The sequence below is a fragment of the Protopterus annectens genome, chromosome 5.part0 (assembly GCF_019279795.1).
Source record: "Protopterus annectens isolate FY-2018-M chromosome 5.part0, PAN1.0, whole genome shotgun sequence".
Lineage (NCBI taxonomy): Eukaryota > Metazoa > Chordata > Ceratodontiformes > Protopteridae > Protopterus > Protopterus annectens.
Window position 1 is genome coordinate 1,638,168,769 of NC_056735.1, and position 28,000 is coordinate 1,638,196,768.

General features: G+C 39.0%; 1 protein-coding gene across 1 annotated transcript in view; it reads left to right on the forward strand.

Annotated features, from left to right (window-relative positions):
• Positions 1 to 28,000, forward strand: part of SYNJ1 (synaptojanin 1) — a 2,168,218-nt gene that overhangs the window by 469,115 nt on the left and 1,671,103 nt on the right. Inside the window, exon 9 of the mRNA XM_044071423.1 lies at positions 12,606 to 12,778. Within this exon, the coding sequence (XP_043927358.1) occupies positions 12,606 to 12,778 (173 nt within the window). The remainder of the gene's footprint in view (positions 1 to 12,605; positions 12,779 to 28,000) is intronic.

Below are 28,000 nucleotides of genomic sequence, written 5' to 3' on the forward strand. Positions count from 1 at the left end.
GCTTATATTTTTTTTAACTTCTACTTTACTAATCTTCTTTTCTACATTCCATCTTTGTGATATTATATTTTTTATTGTGAAATTTTCCATATCTGGATTCCTTTGCCTGTATTTCTCTTTGAATATCTTTGGGGGTGCCTTCTTTATATTTATTAATTTGGCTTTCTCTTTTGCATAAATATCGCACCATATTAAATTTGTCTTTCTTTCCCATGTCCATATTTCTTTTTTATACTTTTCAAATATTTCTTGGTTTTGTTTGTATTTTCGCACTTCCTTAGATGATTCTTTTTCTAAACAGATCAAAGTATCTTGAGCTGTATACTGTTTTTCACAAATCTGTTGTATTAACGAACACAAATTTTCATTTGAAGCTTCTGACAGTTTTTCTTATTGAAGTATTTTTCTTTCCTCTACTTTCTCTGTTAATCGTTTTGTATATCCTGTGTCTGGAAATTCTGAGCTTTTTGTATAATAGTAACAATACATAATTTCTTTCTTATCCTTAATAGTCCACTTTATCGTCTTTATGGCTCTTCGTTGGCCTGTCAGTTTTTGTGATTTTTGTGGACTACTGCTTCCTTCTACAACAGCGGGGGGGGGGGGGGGGGATCCTCTCCCTGGGCCTGCCTCATTGTAGGAATGTTTCCATATTTTGAGGATTCTACACTGTCATCTTTCCCATTCCTGGCACCAATGTGCCTACCAGGATTGGGCACTTTTTTATCCTGGCTCTTGTGCACCCAGCTCTTTTTTTTGTTGTTAACCTACTTCTGTCCATGATATATGCTATATAAATACAGTCTGTATATCAGTGTTGTCTTACTGAGATTCTCTGAAAACAGAGTCCACCTTGTGAAGATATTCACAAAGACTTGAAGATGAATTCAATTTCAGCAGTACTACTCCTTGCTTGCTGACTTGTCATCTCTCCATTCAGACCCCAATGTCCTGCTGTGAAGCTTTTCAGCTTTTGTCTGAGATATTTCCATCTCTTTCAAATGAAGCCTTTTTCACTTTATCATGTTCTGGTAATCAGTTGGTTCTCCAGTTAACTGAGCTGATAAGGTCCTGGCCCAGAATGTTCAATCACCATTCTTACTAGTAGGTACTCTGCTTAAAGGTGATAAGATTACCCCCTCAAGGCCCCCCTGAGGTTAGCTTTTTAATGCTACTGAACTGTCCTTGGGATAAATATTGACTTTGCTAGAGTGACAATCTCTTTTGCTGTAGCTGATATTTTCTTTAGTAACTCCTACACTATTGGCACAGGGATCCACACACAGATGCACAAACAAAAATTTGTTTTATTTATTTTTATATGTTTTCCAAGGTAGTGCACTGATCTCCATGGACCTTTTTCAGACTCAGTTCCGTAGGTGTGTCTGGTTGACTTGCTCAGAGTTGCACAATTAGGCAATGAAGGCTAAGGGAATCAAATATTGCACCACTGGACCACAGGAAACAACTCGTTAATAGCTCCTTAATCCTCTTAAGCCAACTGTCTTGCTCAGCGTCTGTCTCTGTCTTTGGGGAAACTATACTAATATTAGCAACTATAAGTCTCAGGATTTTGTGAATAATAACTGGTGCCAGAAATGTCTGCCACAGTCCTCTTGTGTGAAATATTAATGCTGCTGAGACTGCCAGTCTTTATAAAATGTAGTGCAGTTTACAAGTGTTGATGAGGCTTGTTCTTCTAAACAAAATAAAGAGTTGAGGATTTAACTAAATTAAGTAGCCAGAACCTTTGATCAGTCTTGTATTGCTTGGAAACTATCTCTGATAATGGCACACTCTGGATTCCTTCTAGCAAGAATGTTTTCCAGCTTTTTCTTCAACAGTGTTTTTCACTTTGGCTAGCACGAAGTTCCCATTAGCCAGAGCAACCACTTTCTGCCTGGGCTTGTCCCACCCCTCTGCATTATCTCCAAATGCTCATTCAGCAAGCCTACTAATACAGGTAATTTCTTCTCGGCTACATTTAAAGAAAACAACACTCTGTTTACACATTATTCACTCAAAAACATTATTTATACCACTGCTTACATATTTTAAGTCGCTTTCTGTTTTTCTGATTTATAAAAGCAAAACACGGGGTTGCATGCAAGGGAGATGACTCTAATTACATCTGGTAATGTGTGTGTGTGTGTGTGTGTGTGTGTGTGTGTGTGTGTGTGTGTGTATATATATATATATATATATATATATATATATATATATATATATATAAACAGATATGACTTGCTTACCACCCTGTATCTTGCTTAATGTCCTTTTGTGTCACTGTTGCAGTATTCTTAACTGTAAATATTTCCTGCCAAGGATAGCCCAACATCTGACCATTATACCAGAGCCTGTAAAACTTGTATGTGCTGTACATCACACGTATGCTTCCCATTCAGGACATAGGGCATAAAGGTGATGTATAGACACAATTACTCAGAACTTCTTTGCCTTCAGTCCAAACACCATTATCACTTGTAGGTCTGAATGCCCTTTGCTGTGCTGAATACCTAGCCATCTGATTAGTGCCCTGTTTGGGTCTTTTTTTTTCTTTTTCTTTCAGTCTTGTTATTTTTTCGTTACCTAGAGTTCATGTCATCCAAGAGAAAAATGTCAGTGTGGGAGACAGATTCCCCATAAGGATGGTCACAAATGGTATCTTTTTTGTCTGGGTGCTTCCCACGTCCTTACGACCTGTAGCATTTGTAAAGTATTTGTGCCTAAGACTCTTAGAAGCCAGTTGACCTCCTTGGCCATCTATCTCAACAACCAGAGGCTTAAACTGTTAGCCCAAGGTACTGTGTCAGAATCTTCTAACCCCAAGTTACTGCTAAGTAAGAGGATGTGAAGAAATCTCTTCTGGATTCTTTGACTGTCCTGCCATCACCAGATGTTGCTCTAAGGCTGTCCAGTGTCTACATCAGATTCCTCTATTGCGACCCTGTCAGAGGCCATCATGGAGCCTTCCTTTCACACATCTTTTGAGACTTTGCAGGTGTCTGCTTTGTGGTTGATTATGTCAGAGGGCTGTAGAGGGATTCTGGTCAAGGAAGAGGTTCTGTGCACTCTTGAATCTCGTCAAGGGTCAGAACCTCCAGTGTTTGTTAGGGCTGACATCTGTACAAAAAGAGCAAGAAGACTACTTCTATACACCCAAAATATCCTGAACGGTAATGGCAGGAGTTTATTCAGAGGCTGTTTAATGCCTTAATGGCCCTGAATCCTCCCCAAGAGATTTCTGTGCCTGCTCCCCCTTGGACTTAAACTCTTTCCAAATGGGCTAGGGAACCCGATTCCTCAGATGAAGATTCAGAGTCTGATGATGTGTCTTTGTCTTACTCTTCTCAAATGCCTTCACCCTTGGCCTGTGGTTCTGATGAAGAAGAGTCCATTAATCCTGAGTGTCCTTTAGAGGAATTGTCTTTTGGAGACACTATAGTTAGAATGATGGAATATTTTAAGAGGAATTCTTTTCAGGTGTCTGATATCGAGAAAAGGTATCATGAGCTGCTTTAGGTGGACACTCCTAAACCTTCTGTAGTACCTCCTGTATTGGCTGCTTTGTTAGACACCTTTATAGATGCTTCTGTCTCCCAATTCTCAACCTCTTGCTCTAAAGAAACTTCACAGGTTCTTATAACGTACCCGAGGATTGTCAGTTTTTATTTTTGTCCTTCAGCTGACCTTGATTTGGTGTCAGTCTATTCAGACAAGCTTTCTAAACGTTTGCCCTCTTCCAAGCTTCTTCCTTCAGATAAGGATTATAGGACTATGGAGAGAATTGGTAAGAAGGTTTATACTGCTTCTGCTTTGACCTTTTCAGACCATCACTTACCAAACCTACTTGACCTACTCTGTCTGTTTTGGTTTATACATCTCAGGTGGCTCGTCAGTCTATCAAGTGTAGCCATGATGCTGTTGATGCATCTTCCAGAGCTGCTGCCTTTGGGTGTGTCATGAGGCATTATTTTTGATTCTGCAGTCTTTACCTGAAGTTATTAAGTCCAAGTTGCTGGATGTTCCTGTGGATAATAAAAAAAATGTTTGGAACTGTTGCTGCAGATAGTTTGTCTTTTCAGGATAAAGGGAAAGCTTTGCAGGATCTTAAACATATTTTTGTGTTTGCTATCCCTAAGTTCCAGAGGAACTTTCCTAAGTCTGTTTTTGTTTGCAGGCAGCCTCGTCAGGCCACTAAATGCAGGAAGGGTGGTAGGCGAGCTCCTCTTTCCAATTCTTCTCGGGCTCCTGTGGTTCAGAAGCCTCCTTTATCTGACAAGACTGCATCCCTTTGACATCTTGACCCCCATCCCCACCCTTCATCCAGGTTCACTTGTCCCTCCGTCTCTCCCACTGTCTTCTAAACTGGCATATCATCTTCTCAAATTCTTGGGTTCTAGCTATCATTTGTCAGGGTTACTTCATGGTGTGGAGGTCTCGCCCTCCTTTTTCAGGGATTTCCCAACCTCCCCTGGAACAATATCCTCTTTTCTCAGAGATCTTTTGGTTCCTGGTGGACTGGGGAATTATTCAACCTATCCCTCCTTCACAAGTAGGGTAGGGATTTTACTCCAGGATGTTCCTGGTCCCTCGAAAAGGAGGGGATTTGGAGACCTATTCTGGCTCTCTCCTTGCTCAACTCCTTTCTCAAGGTTCCCTCTTTTCAGATGCTTACTCTTCAAACCCTGTTTCCTCTTGTTCTACCCCAGGCTTTTCTAGTGTTCTTGTATCTGAAGGATGCTTATCTTCATAGTGCTATTCACCCTCTTTTCAGGAAGCTTTTACATTTCTCCGTTTCTTCCTTTCCTTTTAAATTCTCTGTTTTGCCCTTTGGCCCTTCTACTGCCCCAAGGATATTCACCAAATGCATAGCTCCTGTGATTGCCTTTTGCAGCCTCCAAAGTATTAAGGTTTTTCCTTATCTACATAACCTGTTACTTCAGGCACCTTCACCCATTTGGCTGTTACGGGATCTGGAGTTCACCATATCTCTCCTCCAAAGTTTGGGTTTCACTGTCGAGAGTACCATTGTTGGCCTCTGTTCCACCTCCAAAAGTTCTGTGTTTGACAGTTTTCTTTCAGTCTCTTCTTCCTATGCCTGCTATTCTAGCCAGAGAGTTTCTTCGAGTGATGGGATTCATGGCCTCTTCTATTCTGATGCTTCCTCTTCCCAGACTGCACATGTGGAAGCTTCAGTGGTACCTAAAGTCAGTTTGGCTTAAGCATTGCCACCCTCTGGATTTCAGTCTGCCTCTCCTTCCTTGTTTAAAGTGAAAATTGAGTAGTGGAGTCAGCAGCTTTTCCTCAACCCAGGCTTGCCCTTCCAGCCTCTGGTTCTTTCTCAAGATCTGTAGAGCACTGATTCTGGCCTTCATGCTGTTCACTCCATGCTCTCTCCAGGCCATCAGAAGATTTACATGGACAACACCACAGTGAATGTGGTATGTCAACAAGCAGTGGGGCACAAAGTCTTACCTTCTCTGCAGGTTGGCTGTTCAGGCCTGGGATCTGGCTCTCAGTTAGCAGTTAACTCTTCAGGCAGTATATATTCTTTTAGAGCACAGTCTAGTGGCAGACGCTTTGAGCAGGTTCTAAACATAGGTTCATGAATGGATGCTTCACAGAGACGTGCTTCTGGAGATAGTTCTTTGCTTGAGTATTCCTCAGGTGGATCTTTTTGCCTCCTCTCTGAACATGCAGCTCCATCTTTTCTTTTCCAGAGTGCCATGCCATCTGGTGTAGAAGATGGACGTCCTTTCTTTTCCATGGAAGAGGATGTTCCTGTATGCCTTCCCTCCCCTTCCCCTACTTCTGAGAGTCCTGTAGAAGATTCAGCTGGACTCCCCAAAATTCTTGCTAGTGACTCCCTTTTCGCCAGAGCAGCACTGGATCCCACTCTTAATTTATTTGGCCTGGGGCAATCTCCACAAGTTATCTCCCTGGCTGGACCTCCTAACATAAGACAAAGGGTCATTCATCCATCCTCACTTGTCCACTCTTCAACTGATACAGTGGGTGGTAGGGTTCTGATCCTGTTTAGGCACTTCTTTTCTGAGGACATGCTTAGAGTTTTCCAGGAGGCCGGAAAACCTGCAACAAGGAAGTCTTATACATCCAAATGGAAGTGATTTTCTGTCTGGTGCCATGCCCATAGCTAGGACACTTTTTCAGTGGGGGGTCCCTTTGGTTCTTTCCTATTTATTGTAGTTGCTCCAGTCTGGCTTAGCCTATTCTTCTGTAAAGGCTCATTTGTCAGTCATTTCTGCCTGCCTGCCCTTGAGTATCCCTTTCTCTCTTTGAGGTCAAACAGTTTCTTAAAGGTGCCCTGTGTGTTGGGTCCACAGGGAACCCTATTCCTCCTCCTTGGGACCTTAATTTTATTTTAGAAAAACTGACCCAGGCTCCTTTTGCAGGTTCTTCATGTCTGCAGCATTGTACCTGGAAGATTGTCTTATTGCTTGCTTTAATTCTGCTTGGAGGGTTTCTGAGCCACCCCCCCTTTTTTTCCCCCCACAGGGACAGGGTGTCCCTTCGTACTAATCCTTCTTTTATGCCCAAGATGGTTAATAAGTTGTCTTTGAATTAGGCAGTACAACTTTGTACCTTTTTCCTTCTCAGTCTACTAGTGACAGGGTCCTACATACCTTGGATTTGCACAGACAGCTGAGGTTTTATTCGGATAAAACTATGGCCATTTGTAAGTCTGACCACCCTTTTGTTTCTTTTCATCCCAGGACATTGGGTTTGGCAGCTTGTAAGCAAACTATCTCATCCTGGATATCTAAGACCATTTCCTTTTGTTATTCTTTTCATGAGAAATGTCTGCCTACTTCTGTTAGAGCTCACTCCACTATGGCTGTTGCTTCTTCTGGTGCTTTCTTCAAAGGGTTGCGCACTAATTCCATCCTTGAAGCTGCTACTTGGTCTTCAGTGGATATCTTTACTAAACATTATAAGATGGATATGGTTTCTAGGGCCAGAGCGGGTTTTGCTAGAGCCATTCTGCATGAGTTTGTTGAGAACTCTTCCCAGCCTTCCTCCTCCCAAATTTTTTTCTTGAGCTTTTGTACCCTTCCTACAGTGAAGAATACTGCAACAGTGATATAGAAGGACATAGTACAGTTGTGCAAAATCTTACCATAATAGTAGATGTCCTTCGCTTCATTGCTGCAGTATTCGTTCCCTCCCTCCATCCCCCCTTTTTCCTTTGGGTTAATTTTGGTTTCCTTCTGGATGTGCATAGCCTCTTATGTCCTATGGAGACTGTTCTGTACTGGGGCAGTTCAGTTCCTTACATCGCCTTTATGCCCTATATCCTGAACGGGGAGCATATGTTTGACATACAGTGCATGCAAGATCTAAAGGCTTTGGTATACTGGACAGAAATGGGTCTGTTGTTGGCATGAGATCCCTGTAGTGGAGAGGAGGACATCTACTATTTTTGTAAGATTTTACGCAACTGTACTCTTATTATGTCTTAAAACCAGCAAGCACTTTTCAAATATATGCTGTCCTTGTGCACTTTATCATCTGATAACTTCTAGTTTAGAAAAAAAATACTTCTCTCCAGTTTGTCAAGATGCTTATATTCATCAGTTTATTGATTTTATTTTGCTCAGTTTCCTGTTAGAGTATGACATTATTCATTCCTAGATCTGTTTTTACTACACTTTTGGATTGTAGCCTCCAGCCTGTTGCTTTCTCAAGCAATCCACACAGACGAAGTTGTCAGCCTCCTCCATCTGATTTACTGGTTTGCATTTTGAACTAACAGCCATTCTGCAAATGTCCAAAGATGGCCGAGTTTGGAATTTATTGAATGTTATTTATTTGCACGCTTGATTTGGGTATACATTCGCTTAAATATTTGAAAACGTTTTGAATTTGAAGATTATTAGCTTTTGTCTTTGTGTGTTTGCAGTTGGTTGTTTTGATCAGTTCAGCTGCTGGCTACCTTGATCTACAGATTGGTTCAGCTAATTTTGCAGCATTTGGTGTGTCTGTGAGTTTTTTTTTTCTGTTTTTTGCCAAAAAGCTGACAATTGTATAAGCAATGGATGGGCAGATGGAAGTTGGATGTACTGTTTACTGGGGTATTCCATCTTTGTCCATTATCTTTTAACAAGCTGCAGCTGTTTGTTTCTTTATTTAGCATTTGTTTACCGGGACAGTCCGAATGGGCTAGTTGCCCATTTTCAGAGGAGGCCCGGGGAAAAAAGCTCCACATAAGAGTGCACAGTATAACAGCACAAAATTATACAGATCATAAAAAAGCATACTATACAATGGAATACGATTCAGTGTTTATCCAACAACATACAATAGCATACGATAATTTTGTCAAAATTTGTATATGTCTGTGTGTGTATATATATATATATATATATATATATATATATATATATATATGTATATATATATATATATATATATATATATATATATATATATATATATATATATATATATATATATATATATAAATATCAGAGAAGTAAGTGGAAGAAGAGTTTGAGGGTGTACTGAGATGAGGAAATGCCAAGTAAGTTCAGCCTGGTGAGAAGCAAGAGCATAGCCAGTTGTCATTTAGATGGGTCTTTAGCAGATTTTTGAACAGTGGTGGATTGATTGTGTTTAGTATATTCTGAGGGATAGAATTCCATGCTTTAGAGATGTGATTAGAGTAATGAGAGTGTCCAAAGCTGCTGTTAGATTTTGTAACTTTTAACAGAAGTTTGTTGGAGGATCTTATGGTCCTGTTGTTGGGGTGGATTTGTACTAGATTGTGTATGGCTGGACACTTGTCAGGTATATATACTGTAGAGTGGGTTAGGGTAATCTGGCTTAAGGATAATATGTTGGATAGTTCGATCCATTTGAGTTGTTTTAGAGCAAGACAGTGATGGGTTCTGTGGGGTAGGTTGAAGGCGAATATGGCTATCTTGTGGAAGCAAGTTTCAAGTTTGCTTAAGTCAAATTTCCTAAGGATTGCGAGTGTACGGGAAGCATAGAATAGGGTGGATAGTAGGTGAGTCCTGGTGATGGCTTGTTTGGAAGAGTTGGTTAGGTAAGTTTTAACCCTATAAAGAGAACCCAGTTTAATGTGGGCCTTTTTAATTGCAAGTGATGTTGCTTGTCAAATTTTAAATTATTATCAATAGTGATGCCTAGTAGCTTAGTTTTGGAGATTGGTTTATTTAGTGTTTGATTGGATGAGGTGATTTTAAAGGCCTGGTTGAAATTATTTGATTTGATTGTTGTTGGGGAATAGCATTAGTTTGGTTTTGTTGGGTTTTGGATGAGATAATATTTATTAAGGAAAGATTTGATGACGATGAAGGATTTTTGGGTAACTTCTTGTTGCTGTTGCAGGGTGTGGCACAGATGACAGTGGCATCAGCTGCGGATTGTAAGATAGTAGCAAGGTTAGTTGCAGTGTGAAGATTATTTGTGAAGACTGAGAAGAGTAGTGGACCAAGTATTGAGACTTGTGGAGCACCTACTGTCACAGGGAACAGAGAAGAGATTGTTTTGCCACTTGACTGCTTGTTGGCAATCTGAAAGGTAAATTCGGAACCATGAGAAGGTGTTTTTAGATATGTCAAGATATGTCAGTTCTTGTAGAAGCTGCTTGTGTGCCTTTGATATATCTAGAAATATCGAAGAGACCATTTGGCCGTTATTTTTAGTTGGTTTACATATTGGTGAAGTTAAGCAAGGCAGTGGTGGTACTATGGCCTGGAAAAAAATTGTGTTGTGAGTTGGCAAGGAGCTCATTAGTTAATAGATGGTCCATTAGTTGTGAGTGGACGCATTTTTCTAAAATTTTTAAAAGAGGGGATAGTATGGATATTGGTCTATAGTTGGAGAGTTAAATGATGAGCCCCCTTTGTGGAGAGGAATTACATAGGAGATTTTCCAAAGTTTTGGTATGTACTGGTCTGAGATGGATCTATTAATCAGAATCGATACTGGGTAACAGATGATGTTGGCTGCTAGTTTGAGGTGTTCATTTGGTAATTTGTCGGCAGCAAGAGTTGTAGGTTTTAGCTTGTTTAATAATTTATTTATTTTACCTATTTGGATGGGCTGGAGGGAGTGGTAGGGTTGTCATTGGTTACAGGATGAGTGATTTGTTAGGATCTGTTTTTGTTTTTTTTTATAAGTGAGAGTATGGAGTTTATGAAAAAGGAGTTGAACTGGGATGCTATATTTTCTTCTGATTTATGGGTATTTGGTGATGGGGTGGAAGTACAGTCTGGTTGCATAAGCTTTTTGATGGTACCCCAAGAATTTTTGTGGGTTATTTTGATTTTTTGTGTTGCATGTTTGAGTAGTATTGTTTTTTTATCAGTTTTTATTTGTTTTTTGCAAGTATTTCTTAAGTGACAGTAATTTATCAGTGGAGGCTTTGGTTTTGCTGGCTTGATGTTGGTACCAGAGTTTGTCTCTTTGTTTTAGTAATTGTCTGGTTTCCTTTTTGAGACATGGGCAGTAGATTTCAATCTAATGTGTCTTATAGGGACCAGGGTGTTTAGTATGTCTAGAAATTTACTGTGGAAGTATTCAATTGCTGCATCTAATGGGAGTTTTTTTAATGGGGACCAATTGCAGTTTTGGAGTAGTTGTTTAAAACCGTCTGTGGAGACATTTTTTGTATTACTTGCTTATTTGTATGATGTAGATTTTGCATGAAAGTTGCGCTACCTTAGGAAGTAGGTTAGTCAGTGGTCACTTAGGCTGTTTGGCAGACAGCCTGAGTGATAGATGTGTGAGGGTTTTTTGTCAACCCTAGTGGGTGTATGAATCAGTTGGGTGAAACCATGTAAGTTTGTGTAGTTGTAGGTGTTTTCAGAGGAATACGTTTGCCAGTCAGTATTAAAATCTCCAACTATGATGGTTTCTTGACTAAATGTAGTAGACCTCTATGAGAGTAGATTTTCTCTAGTACATGGGTTTTTGTTGGGTGGGATTTATACTGCTAGCAGGATTCTGTGTTTGTTGTTTTTCAGGCATGAGACTAGTAGTTCAGTGTTATTTGGGTCTGGGGAATCTACTTGCAGTTGCTCAAAGTTGAGAGTCATTTTATGTTATTGCTACACCTCCTCCTCGTTTTGATGCCCTGTCTTGTCTAAGAATGTTATAGCCATGGGTTGGATCTCATTGTTATTTATGTGGGGTTTAAGTCAGGTTTTGGTTAGGACAGCAATGTCAGGAGAGTATACGGATAGGGTAGCATGGAATTAGCAGACTTCTGTAGCTTACGTTAATAAGGAGGTTTTTTGGGTATGTTGGTGAGTGATGGAGTGCTAGGCTTTATTGTTTGGGGTTCACTTTGAGCATTGGATGTGTTTTGTTGGGTAGGATTTGGGCCAGGGTTAGGGTGTATGTCTCCACATAACTGAAGGTTTGATTTTTTCGAGGTGTTGGGGAAGAATATTTAGTGGATGTTCGTTTGGGGGAGTTTGTCATATATGTGGAGAGGTAGGTAAATGTTGCCTTAATAGTGAACTATTGGACAGAGGGTAGCGGATTTTGAGACTAAAGATTGGCGTTTCCTATTGCTGTGTACTTTATCATTTGTAACCTTTGAGTGTAAGAACTTTGCAACTTGTTACATTTGGTTGCAGCAATGTTGCATTTTCAGCACCAAGGTGGATTGCAGAGATTTTAACATGTTTTCACCTGAAGCTTTTCTTTAGTGATGTTTGAGGTTCAGAGTGCTATTAAAAAAAACTCTGCATTATTTGTAATGTACATTTTATGGTTCATTTGTTGTTGTAGGTTTGCTTCACTTTAATTTGTATTTAGTACTTAGAATAAAAGCACTTCAAAGTTGAAGTACCATCCAGTTCTTAGAGCCCTGTATGCTCTTTAGTACAGATATGGTTGTACCTTCTGCCAACCCTGTCCCATGAGAAAGTTTCCATGATATGGCTATATTTTTCTAAGAAACATGCAGTGATACACATAGCATTGACTTAACCTCAGCGCAGTATAAGCTTAGGGACCTTTAGCCTGTTCTTTGATTTCCTTTAACATTAGCAGTAGACAGTTGCCCTCAACCCTTTTCTACTCCTGCACAAAGAAACTGTATTAAAAATACAGTGTGCATTGTGATATGATAATGAGTTTTTTTTCTACACCATCTATCATTCTTTGAACAAGAATTACTCCCGCACCCAATTAGCTGACATTTCATTTCAAAGTTTCGGTGCTGCAGCATTAAACTCAAAATTGTTAACAAGAACACGGGTTAAATATTTAGTGGCACTGAAAATACTGTCCTACATTATTCAATCATGGATGATGGACAAAAGATGGCACATGAATAGAACCTGATAACTACCATTAATACTGTACAGGTATAGAAATAAAACAAAAGCAATTTTTTTTATCACCTAAGCAGTTCGAGTATCATCAAATCATTCAGCTAATGCATACAGAAAACTAAGAGTTATTCACCAGTGTAAATATCTTTCCTTTAAAGAATTGTTACATTTTGAGAGAAGGTACTTTCATGTACTGTTTGCTGTGTATATGCAAATATTTTATAAATCTCTTGTATTTTTTTAAGATTTTCATTTGTCTTCATATTTTAGAGTCATTTGAAGGCTTCTGACCACTATACAGATATTCCAATGATCAATTTTGATTATCACCAGATGGTAAGAGGGGGTAAAGTAGAAAAGCTTCACAGTGTGCTGATGCCTCAAGTCCAAAAGTTCTTGGCAGAGTGTGGATTTTTTTATGCTAACGAAAATGGTGTTCAGAGGTAAGACACTGCCAAATCTGTTTGGGAACATTCCATTTACGGATGTTTGCATGCATATTTTCAGATAGCTTTGCACAATATTTTGTATTTCCCATGTTAATTTGCAATGGTAGTTACTAACAGTGTACTGAAGAAATGCATTAATGTTTCTGTTCATCACTGGTTTACCGAATTAACATAAGCTGATTGCTTGCAGGCAGGGTTCTAGACATATGTTCATTGCACTGCCAGCTAAATTCCACTTCTGACTGAAGAAAACAATTAGAAATAACATTTGAAAATGGGATTTTATGCTCCCTACCATACCTCTCAATCTGGAAACATCAAAAATCTGGAGAAAGGCCTGTGAAAAATAGATACAACTGGCCAAAAATCTGTATGCTGATTGACATAAAATTTGCATACATACTTATGTAACCCCATCCACTCCAATGGAATTGTGGGATACCAACTTTTAAATGCAGCCTGAAGAACAGACAAAATATGATAATGAAACAAGATAAACAGAAGAACAATAGTGTTTTATTTATATTAATATTTAAACTTCTGTCAAACTTTGAACTTCGGCTATGAAATACAAACATTTTTTTCTCAACCACTCTGAATTGTTGGATCTTTTGCATTCTCTTATCTTTTCTCTGTCTTCTTCACTTTTAATTTTTTTTTCTTTTTACTCAACACCAGTCAAAAATATCCATCACAACCTTTTCTTTGCTGTCCACTTCATCTCGCCATGCTATCGTAAACAGATTATCTTGTGCTAAAAATATTTAATTGTGTACTTATTAATACAACAGCCTTGCACCAGTCTGAACATAGCCACTGTTGACTTTTTTTAGTGTTTTTTTTTTGTTTAATGCATGTGTTTGAAGGAAAGGTATTGTGAGTTGGGAAGAAAGCTACCCATACCTCTGAGCTCTCCAGATTTTCACAGAATGTCCAGATTTTTTACTGTTTTGGTCTGTCTCTTATAACATTTGTTTTTTTATTATTTTTTTCTGATAAATCGTAGAGGCTTGACATTCATAAATAATGATATTCACTTGATTTTCTGACAGAAAATCCTTCAGAAAATGCATGCTAACACAAATTGTGTTATTCCATTAACTTTCTAAATTTATGAGAGCAACAGAGTTTTGTGCCATTGTAGTCCCATTATTTTAGGCTTTGTCCAGATTCCTTGCACCCAACGGGTCAAGAGGTATACTGGCATGGTTTCAGGACTGAAGTCACTTAATAATTACATGCATTTGAGTTTCAGACTTTAAATCCTTCAGAAATGTAGGTTACACAATTCTTGTTATTCTAACACGTTTCTAAATTTAAAAGAGCAATATTTAAAATCTGTCCCTATTTCTGGGTCATTGTCCCCACATTGTCCAGATTTCTTGCACTAAGAGCTTGAGGGCTATGGGCTCTACCAGTCAGTACAACTGCTTCACACCTCAAGAACTTCTATTCTGACCTCATTTACTCAGTGTTTGAAGTAAACAAGCTCTTTAGGGTGTTTGACTATTTTGTATCATTCCTAGATGAACTTGTGGCCACGCTTAACCAGCTGTTAACTGATGTCTTGAGCAGGCTGCATTCTTACTTTAATCCAGTATTTCCAGGATAGAATCTGGCTCAGTGTGACACTGGAATACATAAAGAGGTAGTAATAAATCAAAATGTATAAACCATGAAAATATTACAAACAATTCAAAAAAATGCTGTTTATCAAGGATTACAAAGGAATCTTTTAGTTTGTCCACAGGTCACAACCAAAATGAGTCCTTGGACAAGCTCACCTTGGTTAACTAAATAACTGACTAATAAATAATCAGCAAAAACTACCAACATATCTCACTGAAGGTCGATACCTCAGAAATGCTACCCAAACCTTATAATGCACTAGTGTAACAGTAGAACTTGAGTGCATATAGAGGACCTTTTTACAGCCGTAATCAGAGAAACAGCAAAAGCATCTGTAATAGTATTGCCTCAGATTAACAAAACTGTTGCAGGTTTCTTATCATCAACACCAAAGGCAGGCTTTCTGATAAACCACCAATCAGAGTTGCATATCCAGAGTTTGAAATGGGATCAGTGTTCCTGCAGAGAATGATCCAAAAACCTAGAAATACAGTATATTTTAAACGGAACACATACTAAAACCTTTTACCATTTAACTATTAGTCTAGAAAAATCAGTGCTAACAAGTTCAGTACCAAGAACTACATGAAGAGAAAACCTAGAATGTGTACCCATATTCATCATTGTTCACTGAAATACTATACTGTTCATCCCAACTTAAGTACCACAATCCAATTTAAAATGTAAGCTGTCAGTGATGTGCATGATAGACATAGCATTTTCATTTGAAGAAAATCATTTGCTATGTGTCAATAGAACATTATTAAAAAGATTACATACAAGTAAGCTAATAAGATACCCAAAATTCATAAAAAAACTAAGCAAGTGATCAAAATGAGAGAATGCTACACAAAGTGATGGACATTATTTCTAAGTGGCTGACTACATGGCTTCAGTTGCTAAGAACTACAAAATGTACACTGTTTGTTACACTGAACAAGTATCAGGACACTAACTGAAGTTAATTATATGTTTCCAAAAGCCTTGCCCCCCAATACCACCCCATTTCTAAACATCTTCAAGAATTCAGGGTATGTCAGCAGAACTTAATGCTGCCACCACTATCACCTAAATGTGCGTCAGCTTATGAAGAGATCATAAAAGCTAACTAACGGCAACAAAACCAGCGACATCTCCACTAAGTTCTTTGTAACAACTAAGAATTATAAAAAAAAAAAAAAAAAAAAATCAGTGGGCCAACGTTCTGCATTACTTATTTCTATAATAACAGAAAATGACATCAGAAGTAGTTCCTTAAGTCAGCCTACATGGATACATTTGAATCTGTACACAATAAAATGAAACATTTAGTTGCAACATACTTCAAGTTATTACTAATGTTTTTCTTCACGACTGTCCATGTTGTTTTTCAGAAGAGAACAGAAGTCTAGGTACTAACATCAACAGTGCACCCAATTCCTGCAGTAGTACAGTACAGCTGCTCTCGATCGCCCAGTCCTCCACTGCTCTGTTCGTTACTTGACTCTCTGTGTCTGTTGCTGCAACTCGGAACACGTTGCTGTAGCCATATGTAAAAGGATAAACAGACAGACTACAGTACACAACCCCTTGTCCCATGCCGAATTCCGACAGGCTGGTGGTCTGCCGATGAAGCTGACATCATTGTGCACGTCCCTGTCAGCAAAAAATCACCCCAAAAAAAAATTTGAAAAAAAAAACTTGGGAAATTCGGTAATTCATGGCACCCCATTATTTTGACCTCAAACTGGTAAATACTGAGGAATTTGGTATGGTTGAGCAGTATGGCCCTTACATTCCAGTTAAAATGATGAAGTGTGTTAAGCTGCTTTGAAAAGTAATGCATGATGTCCTTTCTATGATCAATACTGCAGTATTGCTAACAAGTAGGATGTTGCACCTGGATTTGCCATATGTCAGGCCAGGATAACAAAGCCTAGGTGTCTTCCACTTATGCTGTGCATCTGACATATGACCGGAGTATGCCAAGGTTATATGGTACATAGTGGACACATGGGCATGAAGTACTTCAGAACTTTCTTGCAGCAAGCCAAAACACTGAACTTGTGTTTCTTTGTCAGCCTGTCAGATGTACAGTTGTTGCTATTCCACTTGTCTTGGATAGATAAGTATCCCCATTGGGAAAACTTCCTCTTTATAATTTTTGATAGACATTGAGGGAAAGTGTGATTGTGGGAGGCAAATAGCTTACAGAGACAGCCATGCTAAATGTCTTTCTTTTTTTTTTTTGTCAAGGAGCCATTCAAGATTATAAAATTTGTTCTGTTTGCCAGTCCTTTGTCCCCAAGATCCTCAGGAGCCACTTATCTTTTCTTAAGATTTACCTGGGAAATCAGAGACACAGTGAGATCATACAAATCAAAATGGTTACTAACTCTCCCTGTCAGTCGTCCCATATCAGTCTAAAAAAGAAGTTCAGAAAGACAACTCTGGTGCTTTGGTTATCCATTTGGACCCAGTTGTCTCTGCTGTGTCTCCTGATGAGTCCCCAGGCCATGTGGACACCTCTGGAGGCCGAGAAAGTGCTGCCACTTAGCACATCCAGCCCAGCTGATCAGACAGCTGACTGTACAGCAAAGAGAGGAGCCAAGGCTGCTTATTTCACAGGGGGATACAATGGCATTCCTCATATTCTTGTGTGAGAGGAAGTACTGGGCTTCCTTATGGAGGTACATCAGGTATCAGAGCCTACTTGTTATTTGTTTATTCCATTCAAGAAAGAGCAGAATACTAAGCATGCCTGTCTTTTTTCCCACTACTGTCTCATGGATTCCATAAGGCATCTGTGTCTCTTAAACCCCCAAAGTTCTTTTCTTGTGCCCCCCCCCACACACATACACACACACTTCCACTTCTTCCCCTCTAAAGAGACAGAAACATTCTTGTTCAAAGGAAGACGATTAGGATTCTGATAGGGATTCCCTGGCTTACTATTCTCAGATTCATTCTCCTGTGGGGTATGAATCTGAGAAAAAGGATATTGTGTCTCCTGATCCTCCTTTGGAGGGTCTTCCCTTTCAAGATTGAGTACTTGAAATGATGAAACATTTTCAGTGGTAAGGTAAACGGCAGGTGTCAGACATAGCAAAAAAAAAAATATGACTGATGTACATGTAGGCTCCAAAACCATTACTATCCCTCTGGCACTTGTGGCTTTGCAGGATACCTTTGTTACAGCTTAAATGAACCATGAGGCCCACCCTCCAGCTGCCAAGAAACCTGACAGATTTTATAATATACCACACTCCCATATGTTTTTATAAGAAACCGTCTGACCCTGCTGTCATTTCCCTGGAATCTGATAAACCTACTAAACTCTCCTGCCTTCTATCAGTGCCAACCCAAATGATAAGGATAGTAGTGCTATTGATGGTTATGGAAAAAGGTTAACATCTCCTCTTTCCTGAACTTATATGCTCTTATTTGTATATATTGCGGGCACCCTAATCTTTATGGATATCAGGCTTGATGTTAAGCTCAGTGTTTCTGAAGTATAGTCAAACAGTGCACTTATGCTGTATTGACAAATTCAAAAAAGTCTGAAACATGCATATCTAAAGCTAATGAAGTTTGGCTTTATTGGTCTGAATGTACTCTTGAAGACTTAAACAGTCATGGGCATGTAGAAGCCATGTAGCTGAAACACTGGTATGTCCATAAGGGTCATTTGTATAGATCTTAGAGCCTCCACTACAGGAAGTTTAAGGTTTTAAATAGTGAAGAGTCTAACTTGACTGAGTCTTTCTTACTGTGTTTACTGAATGGTTTGTGTGACCTTTCTACCCTTTGTTTGGATATTTTCACTGTTGGGGATCCTGGTAAACTTGTTTCAGATGTGCGTAATTCTGAAAGCAAGTCTTCCACTGTTTCTTTACACAATTCTGCTTCCCAGGTTGCTAAGCATTATATTAACTTGCAACTAAGATGCAGCTGACACTTCATGTAGAGTGGCTGCTACTGGTTATTTTCTGAGGAGGTTCTCTTGGCTTAGGCTCCAGTCTCTTCCTTTGAAAGTTAAATCAACTGTTGGATGCTCCTCTGGGATAGGAATGATCTTTGGCCTTGCTGCAGCTGACATTTTTAAGAACCATCAGGAGAGAGACAAGATAATGCAGGGTTATAAAGCAGTCTTTCTCCTCCTATTCCTAAATTTCAAAGGAACTGCCCTTCTGACACTGGCCCCTTTTTTCATAAAGTAGAAAAGGCCATCCAAAAGTGTAAAAGATTGAATAAATAAATAAAAGATCTCTGAACAAACCTAAGCAGAAATTTAAGGGGTCTAAACCCCCATTTCCTGACAAATTGGCCTTTTTCTCCACCACTGTCTTCCCTTAACCCCTCTTCCAAGGAAACTTTCTCTATGCCTTCCAGTGTGAGAATCAGTCACTGGAAACCATTGGGTTCTTTCCATTTTTCAGAGTGATTACAGGGTGTCATAGCTTTCTCTTCCACACAGATCAGCATCCTTCCTGTTCCGTTAAACCAAGTCCATTTAATTCCACCAGTTTTGAAGGAATTATTTCTCCAGAGTACTATAGAACTGGTCATTTCTGCACAGAAGGAAACTGATTTCTATTCAAAACTTTTACTGGTCTCCAGTAAGAAAGAAAATGAGTGCCCAGCTCGGATTTGTTCCTTCTCAACTTGTTTCTAAGAGTCCCAGAATTCAAAATGCTTAATCTGTATGCCTAACTTTTCACGATTCTACATCAAACCTTTTCGATAACTATTGACATAAAAGATGCATATCTTCATATTCTGATCCACACAGACCACAGAAAGTTTTTAACTTTAATTCTATGTTTTGGAATTTCATTTTCAATTCTGTACTTGCCTTTTGGGCTGTCTAGCACACCAAGGGTTTTCACAAAGTGACTAGCTCCAGTAATTGCTTTTTGCACACTTCAGGGGATCCAGATTTTCTCTTACTTGGGCAGTTTGCTTCTTCAAGCTTCTAAGAGTGAGAATCTCCTTCTAGATTTCAACTTTACAATAAACCTGCTTCTGTCTTCTCTCCCTGTCTCTGGAGTTCACTCTAAACATCAACATATTCAGTCTGGTTTCCTCTCGGGATCTGTTTTTTTTTTCTGTTAGCAGGCTCTTTTCTATATCAGTGACTGTCTTCTTCCTCAGCAATACTTTCAGTCTCTTCTTTCCTTAGATGTGATCTCAGTAAGAGACATCTTGAAAAACTGGGGTTTATATTCTCCATTTTTCCTATTACTCCTTGGGCTAAACTCCACATTAGGATGATTCAGTGGCATCTTAAATCAGTTTACGTGTAACATTGTTATCCTCTGAACTTCTCAATTACTCTCTACTGTTCATCAAAAGGGAGTTTCATGAGTGGATCGTCTAGATATCACTCAATCCAAAGGTGCATTTTCTAGTTCATCCTTATTACCAAGACTGTTTCATGGATGCTTCAGACCTGGCTTGGTGAGCTTGTTCTATGAAGGTGAAGGTCTAGGGTGTGTATGGCCCAAAAAGGACAGGAAGGACCACATAAATATCAGGTAAATGAAGGCGGTGATTCTAGCCATACAATTCCTGCATCATCTCTGGACTCCAGGCACTCACTGAATATTTACAGTCAACACCACAGTTAAGTGATACATAAACAAGTAAGGCAGGACAAGAACATACTGCCTTTGCAGATTGGCAATAACTGCATGGGACATAGTCATATAACAAAATCTGTTCCTTCAAGCATTTTACTTCCTTCAGAGAACACTTTAGTGTCAGATTACTTGAGCATATCCCAAGCAAACCCACACGGATGGATGTTGAATAGAGAGATCTTCCTGCAGATTGTCCATCAGTGGGGTAATCCTCAGATAAATCTCTTTGCCTCCAATCAGAACAGGCAGCTCAGGCTGTTTTTGTTCAAGGATTCCATACCCAGCAGCTTGGAGAGCAGAACCATATAATTTGCCTGGAAGGGGAAATTCCTTTCTGCTTTTCCTCCTCTACCTCTGATTCCAAATATTCTCCTGAAAATCAAAAAGGGCAAGCCAGAAGTCCTGCTGGTGACTTCCTTCTGATCCAGACATCATTGGCTTCTCCTTTTTTTTCCTCTGGCAAATGGTAATCACTACAGGTTATGTCAGAGGATAGACTTGCTCACGCAGCAAAAGAGTTTTCGAATTTCTCTAAACTTCCAGATTCTGAATCTAACCCTCTGGGTGACCAGATTTTTTAATCCCTCTTAGGCACCAGTTTTCAGAGGGCATACTACAGGTGTTACAGGAGGCTAGGAAACCTAGATTCTAGTAAATCTTATAGTTTCTAATTGGAAGAGATTTTCTATATGGGGCCACAAAAAGAACCAGAACCCTGATTAGGTGAGTATTCGTGTCATTCTGTCTTACTTGTGTGAGCTGTTCAATTCACGGCTGGCATATTCATTCATAAAATCATATCTCTCATCTTTCTGCCTGTCTTCATTTGTATCCACATTTGTCTTCCCTTTGAGGTCAAACAAGTTTTAAAAGCCACCTTTCACACCCAGCCCCCAAGAAAACCTATCCCGCCTCCTTTGGACCCAAATTATATTTTGGAAAAGTTTACTTTTTACTGTCTTGAGCCTGCTTCCACTGCTTCTTTTAAAGTTTTCTACTTGGAAGACAAGTCATGCTGGTGGCCCTTACTTTTGCCCAAAGGGTTTCTGAACTTTAGTCTGTCTTGGTCTCTCCTACTATTGCTTTTTCATAAAGATAGGGTTATGCTCAGAACGAACCCTTCTTTTAATCCCAAGGTGGACAGTGAGCTGTCTTCGAACCAGACTATTAATCACTTTATCCTTTTTCCCTCCCCTCAAAACAAGGGGGAGAGAATGTTGAATTCTTTAGATGTTTATATCACAAAGTCAGACCACCTTTTCATTTCCTTTCACAACAGAAAGCTAGGTCTTCCTGTTTCCAAGCAAACAATTTCCAAATGGATCTCTTCTGCCATTTCCTTTTTTTACTGTTTTCATGGTAAGGAGTTCCCGAGTTTGGCTAAAGCACATTCTACTAGAGCTGTTGTTTTTTCTAAGGTCTAGATTCCAGATAGGTTTTGGAAGCTGCTACTTGTTTCTCTGTACATACTTTTCCCAAGCATTGCAAGCTTGATGCCATTTCTAGGCCTACAGCTGGATTTGCTAGGTCCATCTTGCATAGAATCTTATATTTCAGCTCTATTCCTTATTCTTCTTCCCCTGACACTTAGAAATGGTTAGGACTTTTCTCATTTCATAGTAATACTGCAACAGTGGTCATAGGAAGGACATAGTGCAGTCAAATAAGAACTTAACATAACAGTAGATGCCTGACTGATCAGTGCTACAGTATTAGATCACCCCCTCCCCTCCATTTTGTCCTGTTCTTCTGCTTTAGATGGGAGGAGGTAACATGTCATTCTTCCTTATTTTGGTTGATGTGTTTTTTTGTGGCTTCTTATTGTTGCTTTGCTGTCTTTCAAGTCTGGGACAAGATTGTCCAGAGGTATTTCATGTCTGTGTGTCCCTTATCTACTACATAGTCTTGGTGCAAATTGGTCATGTGTTGGATGTAGAGTGGGAGAGGAAGACACCTAGGTTTTGTATCCTGAATATATGTATGACTATCCCTGGTAAAATATCCCACTTGTTATTAATACTGAAATACTGATTAGTCAGACATCTACTGTTATGGTACATTTTTTGTACTGTATTCAGATTAAATGGCTCTTTTCAGTGTGAGGTACCTGAGAATTCTTTTTGAGAGTTCTCTCACAATGCATTTTTTGAAATATCAAACTCCTGCACTGCACCTGGAGGTGCAGGTGCTGTATTTTATTGTATAGTACATGTGGGGTATCTGTGTTTTACAGCAGACCGTCTCCATCCACTATACCTCATTTCTTTTATTGCTGCTCACCCATTTGACATCTTATCCTAACATGCTTTCTTAGAATGTTTTCAAGTCCACTGCCTAGATAAGTAGATAAACTAGGGGGTCTGGTCACAGTATCTTAATCCAGACATACTGAGGTGCTATGTATATTGCTGGAATATGATTACAGAATTTAAGCCTTTAAAAGTACCACAGATGTGGTCTGGCCACTTCGGGAAGGATTTAAGAGAAGATAATATTCCACAGCAAAGTTCACAGGGTGTTTGCAGTGGTGGGAGGTTAGTGCAGGAATTGACATTATGGTCAATTGCATGATCCCAAACAGGAGCTGGAGAGTCTTGAGATGTTGTGAAGGAGGCCAAGCCACAGCCTTCTAAGTATACTGCTGTGATGGTCACCTCCTAGTGTAGAATTCAGAGGTCTGGCATCCACTTACTTGCAGACACAGGCATGAGAGAATAAAATCAAGGTGGTACCACTGTGTATATGCTGAAAGCAGGGATGAGGTTTGCTTCTTTAATGTACCATCATCTTAAGCTTGGCTTACTGGTGAGGGTTAAGATGGCCTCTGCAGGACCATCATTCACCCCCTGTGTCACTAGACTTTGTGTAGACTGTTCACCTACTTAGAGATATCCAGATGCATGATGGAGCTCATCATTTCTGAGTGTTGCTTGTTGTTAGTGCAGGTCATTGCACTGGCTTCTAAGCCCCTGCATTGCCTTCAGTGAGCATTATCCTTGTAATACATATATACACACACGCGCACACACACACTATATATATATATATATATATATATATATATATATATATATATATTCTCAGACCCAAGTATGCAATTAATAATTTTCATGCCTGTGTATCAACATGGGAATGGGTTGGGCTTCCTGGGTGCTTATGGCCTGCAATATTTCCCTTTGAAGACCTACTGAGTATGTGACTGTATTCAACACATGACCAATGCACACCAAGGCTGTGTGGTGGATAAAGGATATACAGGCGTGAAATATTTCAGAGCATGGTAATTTGAGGAGACCAATGTATCCATCTCTTTCTTCTCCTCTTCCATCTTTGAAACAGACAGGGATAACAGTTCATGTCCTTCTGCAAGCTGCACCCAACTGAAAATCCCAGGTCAGCTCCACTACGTGTATGAGCTGCTAACATACCACTCAACTGTCCAGATTTTAGCAGGATATCCTGATTTGTCCCTATTTTTGGGCCTTTGTTCCCTCCCCCCATTATTTTTGCCTTTGTCCAGATTTCTTGTGCTAAGAAGTTGAGAGGTATGGCTACTAATCAAACTTGGGTTGGTCAGGGCTTTATCCTGTAAGTCACCAGAGCTGGCTTAAATATGTATTACATGTTAATTTTCATCTTTTTGTTAGTTGTTGCAGCAGCAGTAAAACTTTTGAAAAAAAAAGACTTAGTTATAAAGGGTGTCTTGAGTAGCATCAATTTACAGCCCTCTGATTCCTTACCTAAATTTAGTAACTGAAAAAGTAAAATTAAATGCTATGAAGGTGCCTCAGCTGGGTTTCTAATACCATGAAGGGAACTGACCCAGTTCCTGTGTCAAAGTATGATTAAAGTTTGAGAAATTAGCATTCTTTCAATCTTTGTTAGGCAAAAGTGCTCTTCACAGCACCTGCAATGTGCTCAGAATTGATTTCTTCTGCAATTCATATTAAGTTACATGTATCAGTAGCATATCTAAATAAGACTGAAAATAATTTTTTATGAGATCATTGCTTCTACTACTATTGGAATTGTCTGAGTATGTTTCTTCCACAATGTCCTCATTTTTGCCTGCAAATACTGGTGTTTTATGACTTTGCGTCTCTCTCTGTACGCAAGACACTGTAGTCACTTGGTGTAGCAATTTCAGTGATCAGTGCTATGTTTATCTTCTTTTCATGGGCTGCTATATCTGGATTTCTCGCATCTATTTTTGAACTGTTGGTAACTGGTAATTCTATGTGGTTTAAATTTCTTCATTCCGTGTAATGCTTTGTGACTCATGTTTCCAGTGCTTCTCAGCTACTGCAGTATTGTAATGCTTGCACAATCCCCAATGCTGCAGTCTTGCCACATTATAACTTTCAGTATACAGGCCCTTTGCCATTAGTGTATCACACCCAGCAACAAAATGTGTGACTGTTTCCAATTCTGTTTTACAGAATCCGCATTTGTCTGTTTCTCCCACAAGATCAGTGGATTTTTTTAAATCAGTGTGCATGTGGTCTACTATGCTGGGTCCACTAACATTAACATTTCCTCTGTTGGTTTAAATTCACCTCTTCTTAGCCATTCCAGCATCAGATCCTGAAGTTTTCTGTACTTGCAAACATATTTCTGCCTTTTCCACATTTCTTGCCTTCTATGTAATCCTTCTCCTTATGTTGTTTATTTTATTTTTTGATACATTCAGCTGCTGCCTGATTTTTGTCTACTTCTGGCTTAGTTTCCAATCCTACTTGACACCAATATGGTTCTGCTAAACTAAGCAGGGAAGTCATCTTAAGATTTGTTCTCTTCACGTTTTAAAACTTTCACTGTGTTTGGATATGGAAAGGTCAGCAGATATGTATGCAGTTCTACAATTGCAGATCTATACATGTAATCAGTTTTGAGGAGGCACGTGCCTTCTTCAGAAAGAGGAATATATAATTTTGGTGTACAGTGATTTTTATATATAATTTGATACATGTTAAGAATTTTTCTGGTTTTCCTGTCCAATTGATCCAATAACTTTTGGGGCAAGTCAGTCATCCCAAAACTGTAAGTAAGAACAGGAAAAGCAATTGGTTTATAGCTTGGGCATTGTTCCTAGATGACAAGGCTGTTTTCAGTATTCATTTTAGTCTTCTAAAATTTTTCTTATCGATACATTTGTACACTCCCCCCTGCTCAAGTTCCTTTATCACATTCCTGTTCCAGACTGATGTTTTCTTGGTGCTGCAGCTTTCCTTCTTTAACTGTTGCTTTTGCACATTTATCAAGACCAAATGACATTCTTATATCATCTGAGAAAGTTTTGACCACTTCCAGTTGTGTTTTCAACTCCTCATCTGATGAACTATACAGTTTTAAGTCATCCACAATTGCAGCCTTTTGTATGCTATATGCAGTGTAATTCAAGATTTTATGTTCATGTGAACTTTAGCAACATGTGCAAATAATATATTTTGTCTGAGAAAAGCCATGCTTAGTTTCACATGAAAAGCATGATATTTTAATGTTCTACGGTTTTGGACACTTGAATTTTCTGGTTAAAAATAGATGCATGCTACCAGCTGAACTGCAGTTATAGTTGCATGCATCTACAAGAAGTTTTACTAAGTTTACAGATGGTTGATGTATTAAATTCAAAATATTAGTTTTAGAAGATGCTGGTGGATGACTGACTAGATTATGCTTTGGCATTTGACCAATTTTAGTTTTTTCTTATTGCAAATGACATGAGAGTTTATTTTGAATGCTAACTAATAACGTAGGTTCAAAGCCAGGCTAAAACTGAAGATTAGTAGGTTCACCCTATTGTTTTTCTTCTACATCTTAAAGTGGATCTTGAAAGATGGGATTTAGGGAGGCATTGCTTTAAACAATTGAGTGAAAAATGAGTACTGGATAATTTCTCTCTGTAGAAGGGTGTGTGTATAGACAGTATGTGGAAGATACTCAGTACTGTTTTTTTTAGTTTTATTTATTTATTTATTTAAATTTGTTGACCGGGAGTTTCCGACTGGACGTAGGTCCATTTTCAGCGGAGGCCCTGGGAGAAAAGCTCCACAGTTAAAATAGACAGTAGTTACATTGGATTACATAGCGATTAACAATTTAACATAGCAATTACTTACAACATATTTACAGATGAAGAACATGGTACATCAGTAGACAACTAGAATCTTTATCTGTGAAGTACATAACAGACATTAACAAATGTTACAATGAGAACTACTAAAAGATGAACAAAGGCTGTTAAGTATGGCAACTGAAGCAACAAGACTTCTAGGATGCAGAAAACTTGAGTGTGTTTGGTGTACACTGTTTCTTGTTTGCCCTGCTGATAAGTAGATCTAGTGAAAACTTTTTCTTTCTTTTGGGAATGTATTGTCATGATGTAGGTTGGATTTGTGAACAAAGGTAATATGAAAATGATGAGTGCAATATGTATACTTGAGGTGTTATATATATGTAGTTATACACACACACACACACACACACACACACACACACACACACAAATACATATGTATATGTATATGTGTGTGTGTGTGTGTGTGTGTGTGTATATATATATATATATATATATATATATATAGATATATAGATAGATATATATATATATATATATATATATATATATATATATATAGATATATAGATATAGATATATATATATATATATATATATATACATTTATATATATCTATGTATGGTTGTTATAAACTCTGTAAGTGTCTCCTTGGATGGGGTGGTTTCAGGGCTATTCTTGATCTCAGAGTACCATATTTAGCTAGAAGTTTATTACTTTTTGAATACGAAGCTTATGAGAGAGTCATTGTAATTTAGTAGAACCATGCAAAAAGATTAAGTACCTTGATGGAAACATCTGGAAGAGATAATTGAATATACCCTGTAAGGAAAAATGGAGGGGACTTAATTGAAGATTTTTCAGCATTTTGGTTTCAGGATGGTCATTGGGTTGCCTTGTAAGCTCAAGGAGAGGTTAATGTTTTCTGTGTGTTAAAATAACGTTGAGAAGGAAGAACCATTTGCATTGTACTATTAAATGAATACGTTTGGCTGATTTTTCTTTTTTTAACCTCTCATGTTAAGTTGTCAATCTCGCCTTCATTCTTGCTTGATGGGTTCGGAGCCGATCCTCGGCTCCGACTCGGCACTTGCTAAGCTCGAGAGTCACTTTTACCAGCTCGAGGCAGCCCCATATCACATGATGCAAGGCGGTAAGTACCCAGATCTCGTTTGCCGCTTCGCTGATGAGGTCCTCCTTTTACCAGATCCTGGTAAGTGTTTTATATAATACTATTTTTGCCCCTTTTTCACTTTAAAACTTTATATTTAACGTTTTTAGTTTAGATTAAGCATTTTCTGACTAAAATTTCCCTCACTCCTTAATTTTCTTAGTCAGGCCTTCTCCCCTCCCCCCCTTGTTAGGGTGTGTGTGTGTGTGTGTGTGTGTGTGTGTGAGAGGTTAGTTATTGATATTTTTTTTGGGATAACTTGTTCTTTGGGACTGTGTTGTGTGTGTTTTCTGCAACCATGTCCAAAGAAAGGGTCTCAGGCTTTAAGAAGTGTGATTCGTGCTGTCAGAAGATGTCTCTGACAGACGGTCACACTTCTTGCTTATACTGCCTGGGACCTCTCCACCTGCAGGACTCCTGTGCGATTTGTCATTCCTTTAGCCAGAGAGTCCTGCAGGAGAGGAGAAACAAATTGATTTTAAGGGGTCTTCTTAAACCGGAGGGCTCTCCGGCTAAGTCGGCTCTGAGCAAGACTTCTAAGTCTTCGAAGGCCCAGACTTCTGTGTCTAAGCCTGCGGCCTCGGTTCTGACTCTTTCTGAGTCGAGATCGGCTCCGGCTGGAGCCGATCCTGGTTTGCATAAACCTTTGGCACCGATGGCTATCGGTGCCGATACTGGTTCAGTCACTTCGGTGTCGGCTCCGACTGGTTCCGACCAC